Raw genomic sequence first — 14,136 nt, 5'->3', positions numbered from 1 at the left:
ATCTGTATCTCTATAATATGAATGTGTTCCTAAGCCTGAAAAAAATTATGCACATTAAATTCTTCTAAAAGAGCTTTTTCATTTGTTTGTTTGCGATTTTGACGAGCTGGATGACGATATCTTGTTTTTTCCAGGGACTCAGGCATCATACATTTCACAGCAATAAACGTCCACAAATAACTATTCAACTCCTTCAGTGTCCTTGGCTCTATTTCACGACCGTCAATTTTTTGTTACATAGCAAAAAGAAGACAGGTCACAAAGTAGACAAGCCAATCAGAAAAAAAAAATCTTTTTTACTCGATTATGATTGGCTTAAGCCGTGCTTTTTAATGAAATGACAGCACTCCTCATTTCTCTGACCAAATTTAATTCTTAAGTGCCAACATACATTTTAAATTGAAGCACTTTTTTCGGTCTATTATGGTAGCTCCAATAGTCTGAAAATGTAAATGGCTAAACGCCCGTGATCGCCAGTGAAAAATAAACTGAAATTAGACATATCGATTTGGAAAATTGAACTGAATACATAAAATTGAGTAACTGCTACTTAATTTGACCAATTCTCAAAGCTTATTTTTTCGAAATCTGACTAAAGCTTTCAAATTTGGATAGTTTTTGATTTGAAACCTAGCGTTAATTTGATCCTTTTTGTTTTGTTACAGTAAAAAATCAATTTTGTAGATATTCATCGCGTTCAGTTCAGCTTTCATAAAAAAAAACTAGAACAAATCAAGTCTTTAAGAGTAACTATGCTCGAAATAATAACAGACTACTGATTGTTTTGTTAGTGTGTTGCAGTTTCAAAAAAAGTTATGAATCCAGAAGATTCCAATTCCAAGCTGTGCTGACTCTTCTGCTCAGAACATCCTGTTCTTTTTAGCCCGGTTAGAACCTCCTGGCCTTCTTGGAGGGAGGGGCATGCTTGCTGTTCCTGTGTGATGAGCCGGATGATACCTTGTGTTTACTGGATGAGGAGGGCTTGTGCATGGGGACCTGACCTCCCTTCTGACCATACTCCACCTCCTCTCTCATTCGCTCCTTGTCCTCCTTCGCCGCCTCTTCCTCCAAATCACTCCAGTCTTTTCCTTCAATGGAAACAAATAACTTCTTTTTTCTTTTTGACACAAAACCTTCAAAAAGCGAGAAATCATCACCATTGACCAGCGCAGGAATCGAGTATTTTTAGATCAACGGTCCCAATTTCTTAGTCTCCACCAAATATGAGAACAGATTTCAGATTACTCGCACTCGATTGAATAAGACCAGATAATTCTAAAACATTTGGACTCCGAGGCGGATGTAGGATTTTCTCGAGGGGAGGTGGATTTTGATCACTTTTTTTGGTTCGACCAAATGGACTTTAAAACACAAAAAGACATCGTATTTTTCGGCGCCTCTGTAAGACCGTTTTGGGCACTTTTTGGAAGGTATTGACTAAAATAATACATTTTTTTGGGCGCGAGCTTCCCTTAAAATTAGTATATTGGCGCCAAAGAAAAATCATTGGATAGTCGATGTATATTTTAGGCATCCATTCCCCAAATATGCATCTGGTTGGACTCTCGCGTTTTTCTTTCTTAGCCCCCGGTCCTGCTCAGTGCAAGGCCAACCGTTGGGGAGGGAGATGTCATTATCCACATTGCAGCGGCCTGTCCCACCTTGGAGGCGGATGACACTGGGACCCTCCAACAGAGACCGAAGTGGGAATTCGAACGCAAGACCTTCGTTTTGAGAGACGTATGCCTAACCCACTCGGCCTCTGCTGCTTTACGCGTCTTTCTACGACTCTCGCGTTTATTCATTAGTGGGGAGATGCAAAAAAAAATTTGAGCTTTGTAAGTCAAAATGACCCAAAAAATTATTTGACGAAAGACGTGGGTGGTTTTTTGAATAAATTTTTCATGCTTCTTGGAGCTTAGCCATTTTAAATGCATGTAGCGCTGCTGAAACCACAGAATGAACATATATAGCTGAACTTTCTGAGCCACAACTAGTTTTTTTGGAAAACATCTTTCATCCAAAACCTGTTTAGCTACCGTTTTCTCATCTTTTCAAAAATTGCGTATCATAGCCTCAAGTTTAATCTCAGTTCAAAACTCAAATCTATTTACTGGGCCGAACAAAGTGACTGAAAACGAGTGCGGCAGAACAATTGACAACGGATATAACTGGAAAAGATGTTAATTCTAAGTAAGTATTCGAGGTGTTGTATTTTTAACGTGAACAGCCAACGCTGACTCACTAACCACTGGACTCGTCGCTTCCTAGCTCCTCACTGCCGCCATCGTCCTCGTCCTCCTCTCCGGAGTAATCTGAGCCAGACTCATCACTGCTCTCCTCCTCCATCTCTGCCTCGTCGCCGCTGAAATGGTCCTCTAAGTCGTGAGACTACGAGTGTGAATACAGCAGCCGCAGTATGAGCCAATCGTAAATAAGCACCACTTACAAAACCAGCCAAACGCTTCGTCATCTGTAGTTTACATTTACTCTGGCTATTTGCACTGCCGTAATTGGAGAGCGTAATTTGCCGTTCTTTTAGCAAATTTGATAAGAAATCAACAGTAAAACCAAAAAAGTCAAATAAGAGCGCGATAAATTTTTAGGACTTTTCCCAAAAACCAAACGAAACCCACACACTCTAAGCATCTTCACTTCATTTTTTGACACTTAGTAACCCTAATTAATTTTGCACTCGAACCATTCAATCGCCAATGGAAATAGCCAAAAAAATTTCGATACAAAAAAAAACTTTCGGAAATTTTTCACAGTTTATCGAATTGAGATTGTGTGGGCTTCAAATGATATACCAATTAACCATTTAACTGTTTCGGACCTCATTTTGCGCTAAAAAACAGTGAATATAAAAAAGGGAGCTAATACATCTATAGCAATATCCAACCTGACTTTGAAGGTTTCATCCTCAACTTCGCTGTCATCGTCCTGGTCCAATTCCTCTTCCTGGGGATCCAGAAACTCCCAGCCTCCGTCAGCAAAGAACGCTTCGGGGTTGTCTGTTATGGTTTTCATAATCTTGGTCCAGTTCAAAGACTGCAAGCCTTCTGTGTACTTAATGTCGACTGAGTTCAGCCAGTCTTTGATTGCGTCGATAGATGCCATCGGAATCGAAGAGATCATTGCGGGTTTCTTGAAATAATCTTTGAAAATGAACACCATATCAAAGTGTTTCAATGTGAACTGAACTCTTTCAAAATGAACCAGTTCAACTTCTTCCAAAACTACTACAAATGTCGGCCACTCAACGACATTACAGAGCGCACTGCTAGTCGGTTGCAAGAAACACGTGGACCGGTGGGGCACTCCGAAAAACCCGAGCTCTCGGAAAGGCACCTCGAACTCTACCTGGCTTTTGGTCGCTTGCTCAACTCGGTCGATGAAACTCTTGAAAGCACTCTTTAATTTATGCCTCAGAACTCGCTCCTGCTGTTCTTCGTATACATCGTCCCTGTCTCGAGTAAAACTCTTTCCCAGATCTGTTGTAATCTCTCCCACTTCTGTGAAAAATTGCAAGTCAAAATGTTTCTTCTTTCCGATCATCAAGGCGTTTTTGAGATGAAAATGCAACGCAATTATCATTTCCTTATCACATGGTTGAAATATCGCAATTTTTATGTTGCTGAACAGAATGTCGACTTTATCGCCGTTCATACTTGTATATCTGAATCCATTAGTGTGCGATTCTAGCGACCCTTGCAACTTTTTTGACGAAAGAGTAGGACGACAGTAGAGATCTTTCAACTTCGGGTTGCCTTTGGTAGGGTTTATAACCAAGTCCTGCTGCTTAATGATTCCCTCTTTCTCTTTTTCCTCTGCTTCTCGAGCTTTGAATCTTTTCTGCACGTCCTTGATAAGTCGGAACGCGTTGTTCAGATTCGAACTCGGAGCCATCGATTCTCCAGCTTTCTTGATATTCGAAGCTCTGTAGTTGATTTCCTTGATGAAGTAGCTCTCGAGGTCTCCTTGAGTAGGATTTGTCAGAAACCCTGTAGGGTGGAAAAAATTTATTCTGAGGTACGTGTATTCGCCCTCAACTGCTGAACTAATGTTCTTGATTGTCGAGATGTGAAATGGAGTCGCGATTCCCTGTATTGGAAGAATCAAGCTTTCAGTTTTTCGGTCAACGTGTAATTTCATAGTTCGAACCTCAGGTTCAGAAAATGGCATGTTAGATACACTCTTATATGAGCTTTGCTTTTTCCGCGATTGTCCATCATCTTTTTTGTCGGCTTTCTGTGCAAGTAACCTTCGTTTCGCTTGGTCGTTCAGTTGTCGAGAAATCTCGCGTTGCCTTTCTTTTCGTTTCTCTTCCGCTTTATCATCTTGTCTCAATCTGCTCTGCAAAACAGCAACTTTGGCCTTCCTGGTTCCAAGTACTTCATTGACTTTGTTTTTATCATCGTCATCCTCTTCGTCGTCGTCATCTCTGAGATGTATTGACACATTTTTAGCCTTCCTCTTAGCGGTTGTCAGCACCTGAGCGCCTTTTTCATCCACAACTCTGACTGTATCTCCGACGAAAATTGCGTATACACTGTCTGTGCTGTTTTTCGCCTCTCGGTTCTTCAGATTCTCGAAACCCACGCAAACCACCAGAGTCATTCCTTTAGACACTCTAGCTTCACTTTTAGAGTTCAATACAAGTTGACCTTCTCTAAATTCAATTCCAGTTACGAAACCAAAATTTTTTGTAAGTTTCGGTGAAAGCTCTGGTTTTTTTCCTTTAACAAAATCAACTGTTTTACTGCAAATATCAGAAAACTTTGCCCCGGGAATCAGAGATGAAATTGCCAAATCTAATGCATCGCAGCATAATTCGTAAATGTCAGTTTGTTCTTTCGACGGGTTCACCATAAACGTCCGGACCAAGCAAGAACAGTGGCTTAAAAGCCTCAAACCACATTGAATTGTTATGACATTATAGGCTAAATTTCGATCATCGCTCTCAGCGCTGAACTTGAGCTGGTATTTGCCTCCACTTTGAATAATAGGCGGAAAACATGAGTCAACTTCAGATGGATCATAGCCTTGCAAATACTTCTTGTCTTCGCTAGCTTGCTCGATCTGCTCGGAAAATTTTGAGTGCTTAATTTTCCTATCTTTATCAATGAGAACAACTAGCTGATCTTTTATGTATTTAGTGAAGAAAGTTGACGTAAGTTCGCTGGATTTTTTCATCAGTTCCAGTCCTTTTTCATCTTTGGCTGCCAGCAAACTTGCGGTCTCTTTTGACACGTCCACTTTTCCAAAATTCGCCGCGTTAAGCGCCTTGTCCCATGATTTTATAAACTCGCTATCAAATGTATCCTTTACAAACGTTCCCAGTTGCTTTTTACTACCGTTTTCAAGAGCCCCGAATATTTTATCAAAATGCACTTTGTTGTCCCCTTTTTCTCGTACTATCATTTCAACTTGTGGCAGGTTTTCATCTTCATTCGATTGCAGAGGACTTAAGAATTCAACTTTTTTCTTCCCGGTCAAGACAAACAGTTTGTCACGCGCAAATACAACTAGAGTGTCCGTGATTTCGTACCCAAAGAGCCAGACTTGCATTGATTTCGATTTACAGTATACTAGGTCATCTCCAGTTCCTAAATATTGAACTTTTACAAAAGATGTCGCAAACTATTTTGTCAAATTATACTCTATGGAATTAGACTTCGCATACATATTACGAGTTTGCTAAATACTACGGTTTTTAAACCCTTTTCCCTCGGCTTTTTTGAAATCTGAATCATCTTACCGACAGCTACTGCAATGGCATCGCACGATTTCATCTCAGAAGTCCGCCAGTAATTATAGAAAACTTTCAACCGCTCTCGGCATAACGCATCGTTGAACTCCAGGGACATTCTGAATCTGAAACTGAGTTTTTGAGTTATATATCTAATTTTTGTCTCCCCGAAATATAAACGCCGATGTACAATACTAGTACAAAAAAATTTTTAAACTAAGCGAAGGAGCTAATAAAAACTAGTTTTTTGCATGAGGCAGGCTCGCTTGCTTTTTTTTTCAAAAAAAATTACTTTCTTTGCCAGTTGAAAGTTTTTTCAAATTATCACGGGTAAGTCAAATTACAATTCTAATCATAATAATTGTCAAAAACGGCAAAAGTTTAAATAACAAATTTGAAGTATTTGATTGATTGTATCACACTCTAACGAAATATTTAAGATAAATTATTTGAAAGCTTTCCTTGAGATTATTCCATAGGTTGCCACTGTTTTTTAAAAATGTAAGATATATTTTGTAACGGCAAAAGTATTAGCTATTAGCCTAATTGTTGTGATAAACTTATTAAATAGTTTGAGATGGGTATGTGCTAGTGATCACCTGGCTGGACGTTGCACACTTCCTGACCTGACCGAAGTGGACCACTGGTCTTCAGGTAGCGTGCCATCCACGATCTGGTCTGGACCCCGCACTGGAATTCTGGTCTCCTGGTGTGGAACCCGTAGCCCGATCTTGACTCTGGCTCTCCCCTTCTGCCTTCGTTATCTCTACGTCTGGGTGAGACCCCTCCTACGTTAGGCATGCAATTGTTTGCCTCTTTCTTCTCGACCGTGTTTCTGGTTTTAGCTTTCAACCGTGTGCAGAACGGTCACACCCCTGTTGGATCTACTCACATGCTGCTGCTGGCTCGCGAGAAACCTGATCCACAATCACGACAAGAACTGCGGTCACGCAAGTTTAAACTCAACTCAAAGCTGTCGTTTTATAACATTTCTATGCTCCTTCTTTTAAGCGCTGGTGATATTGAAAGTAATCCTGGCCCGGCTGTCGACCCTACTCAGTTGTTCAGATTTGTTAACGCCGCGGAGATCTTAGTCGGGTCGTCTGTGGCCATCTCGGATCTAACCTCCGGTATCTATGATGCTTCTATCCTCAAAGTTGACAACGATCGCTTCTTTGCTCACTTTCGTGGTTGGAATAAAAGCTATGACTCCTGGGTCAACCTTGATCAAATTTTCCAGCTCCCTGATGGTTATGTTCCGATAGGCCGGAATTCTCGCGGTCCTATTTGCCTTCTCGCGCCTCCTGTCTCCAGTCCTATCTCTGTCGCTTTAACGAGTTCTCCTTCTCGGGATGCTCCTGTTAGCTCTGGCCTCTCTCAAGGGATGTCAAGTATGACGATCTCGGCTGAGCTCGCCGAAAGCGCTGTGCCGGATCTTTCTGACGTCATGTCTTCCAGAGTTGACACTGTCCGGTTCGTTCCGATTTCTCTTCGTAACGAGTGGTCTGAGGTTGTTGGTCACGCCCTTGACAACTGCGCCACCGCTCCGGACAATCTGAAATACTGGACTCGGTTGCTCATGCTCCCCAAATGTATCTTGAAAGCCCCTCGCCGCGGAGGCAAGTCTCACGCCGCTAATAACTGCAGAGACATTCGCCAAAGAATCAAGTCCTGGAAGGAGGGCAATATTTCGGACCTCTGGTCTAACGCTACCAAAGGACCTAAAGAGCGAACGAAGAAAAACAGCAAACCTTCTCCTGACTTTAATGTCCGCAGAGCCAAAGAGCTATCAGGCCTCGGTCAGTTCGGCAGAGCAGCTAAAGCCCTGTGTTCCGATGGCCTCGTGTCCAAAAGTGACGAGTCGCTTAAGGACCTTCGCAGTCTTCATCCTTCCGCTGACCCTCCTGTCTTTTCTGGCCGGGATGAATCCCCTCTTGCCTACCAATTCGAATCTGAGTTCGTTCATAAGTCTCTCAAAAGTTTCCCGAGCGGCAGTGCTGCCGGTCCTTCGCGCTGGTTTCCTGAGCACTTTGTTCACGCCGTTGAGTGCCCCACTCCTCAGACTGCTGCCAGAACGTTAGAGTCTCTCAACAGGGTTGTTAATATCCTCGCTGCCGGGCAAGCCCCTTCTAGTCTCTCTCCGTGGCTGTGCAGTGCGAATCTCTTTGCCACCGCTAAACCCAAGGGTTGTGTCCGGCCTAATGCGGTCGGCGAAGTGCTCCGAAGGCTCACTGCTAAATGCCTTGCTAAAGCCGCCAACGCTGAAGCTCGTGATTTTCTGTGTCCTCACCAGCTTGGAGTCGCTACCAGCGGTGGCTCGGAAGCCATCGTCCACGCTACTAAAATGACAGTCAAAAAGTGCTCGGAACATGGTCACCAAGGCGTCTTAACAGTGGATTTTGAGAACGCTTTCAACACGCTAGACCGCACCGAGATCCTCCTTCAAGTTCGCAACCGTCTTCCCGGTCTCTCCGCCTTTGTTGAGTTTACCTACGGTCACCACAGTCATCTGCTGTTCGAGGATGTCATTCTCAACAGCGAGAAAGGAGTTCAACAGGGGGATCCGCTAGGGCCTCTCATTTTTGCGGTCACCCTGCACTCTCTAGTCGAATCTCTCAAGTCGGAAGTCCCCGGTCTCACCCTCAACTGCTGGTACCTTGATGATGGGATTTGTGCCAGCGACGAAGACTCCTTGCTCAAGGCTCTCGAACTCATCACTTCCAACGGCTTGCATCTCGGCCTCAAAGTCAAGCACAGTAAGTGTGAGTTGTGGGCCCCTGTGGAGTTCTCCTCCATCCCCGTCTCTATCCCGAGAGCAGCGTCTAATGGCTTCGAGCTTCTTGGCGCCCCCATTGGTGATACTGAGTTCTCAGTTAAAGTCCTGGACAAACGTATCTCGAAGGCCACCAAATGTCTTGAAAAGTTACCTCTTCTTGATGACCCCCAGCTCTCACTTGGCATCACTCGCACTTGCCTTGCTGCTCCCAAGCTGACGTACTCTCTTCGCACTCAGCCGCCCTCTCAGCCTGTCGCAGCTTCCCTGCAAGTTTTTGATGAACTCCTCCGCGATGCTCTTTCTGTCATAGTTGGCTCACCTGTTCCTGATCTTGCCTGGTCCCAGTCTTCCCTGCCTATCAAAGATGGCGGACTTGGCGTCCGGCAAGCTCGCGACCAACACATCCCTGCCTTCCTAGGGTCTTCGTGTCAGTCAGCTCATTTGGTCTCGTTTCTTACCGAATGCGACATCACTGATACGCCGGAGTTCCTGCGTGCCTCGAACGACTTCCGTGAACAGTCTGGAAGCGTTAACACTCCCGGTTTTACTCAAGAAGCTTTCCAAGAGAAACTCGATAAGGCCACCTACAACGCGTTCTTCTCGTCTCTTCCCGATTCCCGCGAGCAAGCTCGTCTTCAGTCGCTCTCTCTGCCTTACGCCGGCGCTTGGCTTACCGCAGTCCCCATTAAAGGTCTTGGCCTGCACCTGCTACCTGCTGAGTTCCAAGCTGCTGTCAGATACCGCCTTGGTCTTCCTGTGTTCGCGTCTGCTCGTAGGTGCCCCGAGTGTCCGTCTGGCATTCTGGACGTCCTCGGGGACCACGCTGTCGCTTGTGGGGGGAGTGGTGGCCGGATCTCCCGTCACGACAGACTACGGGACATTATTTTCAATGCTACCTCGGCTGCCTCTTTAGCCCCCATCAAGGAGCAACGGAACCTCATCGCTGGAGAACGGTCCAAACCCGGCGATATTTTTATCCCTACTTGGAGCGCTGGTCGCCCAGCTGCTTTCGACGTCACCGTGACATCCCCGCTGCAGTTATCTCTTCTCTCTCGTGCGGCGGAGACCCCCGGGGCGTCCCTGGAAGTTGCTGAGGACCGCAAATTTTCGAAACACGAGAAAAACTGTGAGGAACAAGGAATCAGTTTTTTCCCGTTAGCAGTCAAAACGCTCGGGGGTTGGTCCGCTTTAGCTATCAAAACCCTCAAGTCAGTTGCTATCCTCGCTGATGCCAGACGTTCTGGTTCACGTGACGCTCGTGTTGCCCCAGTTCGCCTTCTCAGAGCCTCTCAGTGTGCCTCATGAGAGGAAACGCCACTATGATTGTCAGCCGGGCCATCTAGTCTTGTGCAGTTTATTACGTTTTTTGCATTCCCAATTCTGGTGCTCCTTTGTTCCTTTGCTGTTAGCGCATCCCCCCTCTCTTTTCAATCCTCAATGATTCATCCCACATTTGTTGTTTGTTTTGTATATGTCTGCCATAGGTTTTATCTTTATTATTGCTTATTTCTATTATATTTAATTTTTTTTTGTAACAGTCGCCTACTTAAGTCACATATGAGGTTAAAGAAAAATAGGCCCTATAACCATTGGCTCAAGAATCAGGGACACTATCTCTTGTGTTTTTCTACCTCAAGCGGTCGGAGCCAATTCGGTTCACTTGCGACATGAGACTATAACCTTTGTTACAGCTTAAAGGCCACTACCAAAATACCCCTCCCCCCACTCTAGAAAATAAGAACGTCCCCACACTTAGGTCTCAAATTACCTAAAACACGCGAACGCCGTTAAAAAAAGGGTCGCAACCTTACGTATAGTTACTTTTTATTAGACAGTGGACCTTTGATCCATTTCAGATGGATCAACCTAAAAATTCTCCCTAACTTAACATAACAATATAAAACACACTCAAGAAGTTTCAATTGGGTACTCACATACCAGCACGACCTCTAGAATTGATTAACTAAATTAATAAGTATTTCTAGAATTGATGAGTAATTAAGTTTAACTCAAGCAGTTTTGCATAAGTCAGTTTTAACCCAAGAGACATGTTTTCGTTCTGGACCATTGGGAGATTTCGGTTGTCCACCTTTCCACCGAAGGTTCACTCTGGTTCATTTCTAATATATCTTTTCTTTACTCGCGATCACTATGCCTTCTGTTACGAGTAAGACAGCTCTACTCTCGTTCGAATTATGTAAAGGCTGCTAATTTTGACAACTTTCCCGCGATTGAAGTTCGAATCTTCTGATCTTACTTTTTGATAATTTCAGTTGTCGCGAGAAACTTGAGCATCACATGCTCATTTCGAAAATTTGAAAAATTGCATTTCACCCCAAAATCTTGATTTTTGCGTTGCACAAGGTCAAACTTCCAAATATAACCGACTGATACATACTCCCCGGACTCAAGATCGATGTCCTCATCGCGTGTCGTCGTCTTTCAGTGAGCCCCCAGAATAACGAGTGTGTCTCAAGATACAGTACCGGTAGTCATTCACAGAAAATTGCAGCACAATTAACTTTATCTTCACCCCAAAATTCACAACCATGCGAAATTGTCACATTTTCGCTATACAGCAATCAAAAATCTGCATACACCTGCACCCCGATTTTCTGCTTTGCAAGCTAATGATTAAAATTTCTTTTTTTTTCATCCAATCAGGAAATTGTCAAGCAGCATTTTGATTTATATAATAGATATAGCATATTAATAGCAATATTTTGGTTCATTAAAATTTCTTTTCCGTGACCTCAGGTTTCATCCGAGTTCGCACTCAAGCCCTTTTCCCTTTCCCGCTCAAGACTCAAGAATCCGACACTGAGCATCCTGCACATTTCGTGCTCCTCGCCCTTGAGGTGCTGGGCCGTGATGCACTCGACACTGTAACCTGCCTCAACAACTCTTCCTCGTCGTCGGAGCTGATCACGATCTCTTCCCAAGCCTTTAGTTGTTCGTAGGATCGCATCCATTCCCTCTGCTCTTGCAATCTCTTCGCCTGGTTTGGCAAACCCTTCACCTTGGACTCCATACTCCATGTTCAAGCAAAAGGAGTTATGCAAGCTCAAGCTCACGTTCTTCGCCAAGTCTTCATCCAATATTGACTCACTCGCCTTGGTATTATCTCTATACATCCTACTAACTCTCTTCCAACCCGTAGTGATTGCATTACGATGGGTCAGCAGGGGTCTCTTGAAGGCTTCCGTCCCTATCTCAGCTAGGAACTGTCGATAATCTTTCTAATATTTCTTCATGTGGTCCTTTGTCACTGCGTATAACCAAGACGTCATCGTCGCTCGAAACCATGGGAAGAATCTTATGCGGCTCCACCCGTGCCTGATGTCCATAGGTATAGAGAATACTTTGCCCGCAGTCTCAGACAAAACGAGCCTCCTGCTGTAATCAATAGCGTGTATCGATTCCGATGTCGGTGCCCTCGACTCCCGATACTTCGTCACGTTTTCGTCGATCCATCGCAACGCTAGCATTAAACTCAATACAAAGAGGGTGACCCTCTGTTGATGATCGGGTAACCCGATTGACCGAATTTCCTCCACGTCCCATATCAAGCAGAGGTTCGAGTGCTCCGGATACCACACCGTCTGTGCCAGACAGTGGCACGGGGATTCCCCATGTGTGATGTTGATACTCCGGAGGTTGCGTTCTCCTGAAGCTTCCTACAGAGGTTCTAGCTCCATCATTTTCTAGTGTGTCACATTATTTTCCTCCATGGCTGGGGCACTGTTCATCGTTTTCCCGATCGTGTTCTGTCTCTCGAAATCACTTGTGTTTTTGCCTTCCAAGCTCAAGAGTTCCTCCCTCCAGATCTCACTCAAGTGTTCTCTTTGGTCCCCTCGCTTTACTGGTGGAGTTCGTGATTGTCAGATCCATGCTCCGGAATCTCAGTCTGGCCGTTAGATGGCTTATTACAGGGTGATCGTCCCTATCTCCGGATTAAACTTCAATTGCCGTCCGAGATTCGACACCTCAGGGCAGAGGATCTCATCCAGCACAATCAAAATGTCCGCCATTTCGTAGAATCCCCTCAGAGAATGGGACACATCTGCCCAAGCCGCTGCCAGCTCCGACTTAAGAAGTCTCAACTTGACTGGCTCCACTTCGCGATTAGGAGCGGCCATCATCATCAGCCACGCGTTACCTTCCGCTATCAAGATCAACATTGCATACACAAACTGCAAGGCTGGTGGCATGCTCGCATAGCCCGGCGATGTTGTAAATACCATTTTCGTCTTGGGCTCAAACCGAGAAGCTACCAACTCTTGCACCTCGTTCATTGCGGCAAACAGCGTCAGGATTGCTTCCCAGATCTTCTTGGGTGTTGGTTCCCCGCCTCTTAGAGGCTCTAGAAGCCCTGCCGCATGCAGGTGGTCCTTCATTCCCGCAAATAGCAACATCTCAGGCTCGCAGGGCGTCTCCCACTTAATTGCCACCACCAGGGTCAACATTTGATTCAGTTCTACCCCAGGCAGCAGATACACCAAGATCTTTGGCCAGAACAATTTTGGAGACGTCCCCTCGAAGTCCGATCCCGCCACGATGATTACCCTCGCTGCTCCTGGGTCCGATCAATCATATACTGCCAACGTTTTGGCTAGCTGCGAGCTTCCACAGGGTTTTCCATACCTTGGGTCTTCGGCCAGCTTTGGAACTCCGTAAGCGGCATCTGGGAGTCCCATGTTATCCGGCTCAAGAAGCTTTTCCACCACTCTCAGCTGTGCGGGAATCGCTACCCTGATACTGGCTATACTTGTTCGGTGTTTGGGAGGTTGCGCTGTGAGTCCTGTACTCCCCAGTTGTTTGAAGGGGTTGTAGTTGACTGGGCCCATTATCGAGTTTGGCGGATTCCCAGTTAAGTCTGCTGTCTCCAACGTCCTAGCTCTCGAGAAATGTGCCTCGTGGGCCTTTAACCAACCCACGCAGCGGTGTCTGCTCAAGTCCTCGTGTGTCACATTCTTGATCCCCAGGATCTCTGCCAACTCTTGCCTACATGCCAGATCTTCCAGGTCTAGATCCTTCACCCTCTCCAGATATCGTGCCTTGTTCGTCTCTCCTGGTCTCTCCGCCTTCCTGTTGTCCACTACCACCATCGAGGACACTATCGAACTCTGGGGCGTGGATGATCCCACCTCATCTCCTTCCATCGGCGTGACTTCGAGTTGTCTAGTCCTGCTGCTTTTTGAACTGTCTCTCGAGTCGACTCTTCCTCCCAGACGACCAGATAAGGGTCTAGCTGCGAAGAAGGGAATTATTGGGGGTGGACCAAAGGTACACTGGGCTGTCTCCAGCATGTCTGACTCTAGAATGTTTATGTTCCTCTGGAAGACATCATTCAGCCACTCCATGCCCCTGGGCCTATCGAAGTGGATGCCATCTGAGGACGCGTCATCCGGAAGGGAATGTTCCATCATGTTGGCCACGTCCAGCAATCTCACGGGAAGCACGCTCCTTTGCTGGATCTGTCTGATTATCTCGTTGATGCTGCGCACCTTGTCATTCATTTCCCTCGCATGCTGGTTGGCCTTCATGTTATACGGGACGGTGCAAATGGTGAGTATAGCTGGATCTAGATAAATCCTCAGTTCTTCAA

At 45.2% G+C, this 14,136-nt stretch overlaps 2 protein-coding genes across 5 annotated transcripts in view; one reads left to right on the top strand and one right to left on the bottom strand.

Annotated features, from left to right (window-relative positions):
* Positions 1-659: 659 nt before the first annotated feature.
* The window catches only part of LOC134845123 (FACT complex subunit SPT16-like), a 590,873-nt gene continuing 577,396 nt past the window's right edge, over positions 660-14,136 (bottom strand). For 2 of the 3 annotated variants that reach the window (XM_063861987.1, XM_063861986.1), the window contains exons 2-5: positions 5,762-5,879; positions 2,903-5,609; positions 2,250-2,365; positions 660-1,088 (exon numbers count right to left, since the gene is read on the bottom strand). In XM_063861987.1, the coding sequence (XP_063718057.1) occupies positions 889-1,088; positions 2,250-2,365; positions 2,903-5,609; positions 5,762-5,870 (3,132 nt within the window). In that variant the 5' untranslated portion in view covers positions 5,871-5,879 and the 3' untranslated portion in view covers positions 660-888. Of the gene's footprint in view, positions 1,089-2,249; positions 2,366-2,902; positions 5,610-5,761; positions 5,886-14,136 lie in introns of all 3 variants that reach the window. The other variant, XM_063861984.1, reaches the window with a different exon arrangement.
* Positions 6,294-14,136, top strand: part of LOC134845124 (AP-2 complex subunit alpha-2-like) — a 606,200-nt gene continuing 598,357 nt past the window's right edge. For both annotated transcript variants that reach the window (XM_063861990.1, XM_063861988.1), the window contains exon 1: positions 6,294-6,323. The gene's annotated coding sequence lies outside the window, so the exon portion shown is untranslated. The remainder of the gene's footprint in view (positions 6,324-14,136) is intronic.

The sequence above is a fragment of the Symsagittifera roscoffensis genome, chromosome 4 (assembly GCF_963678635.1).
Source record: "Symsagittifera roscoffensis chromosome 4, txSymRosc1.1, whole genome shotgun sequence".
NCBI lineage: Eukaryota > Metazoa > Xenacoelomorpha > Acoela > Convolutidae > Symsagittifera > Symsagittifera roscoffensis.
Note: the sequence above shows the minus strand (reverse complement) of the source record. Positions and strands in the feature narration are given on the sequence as shown.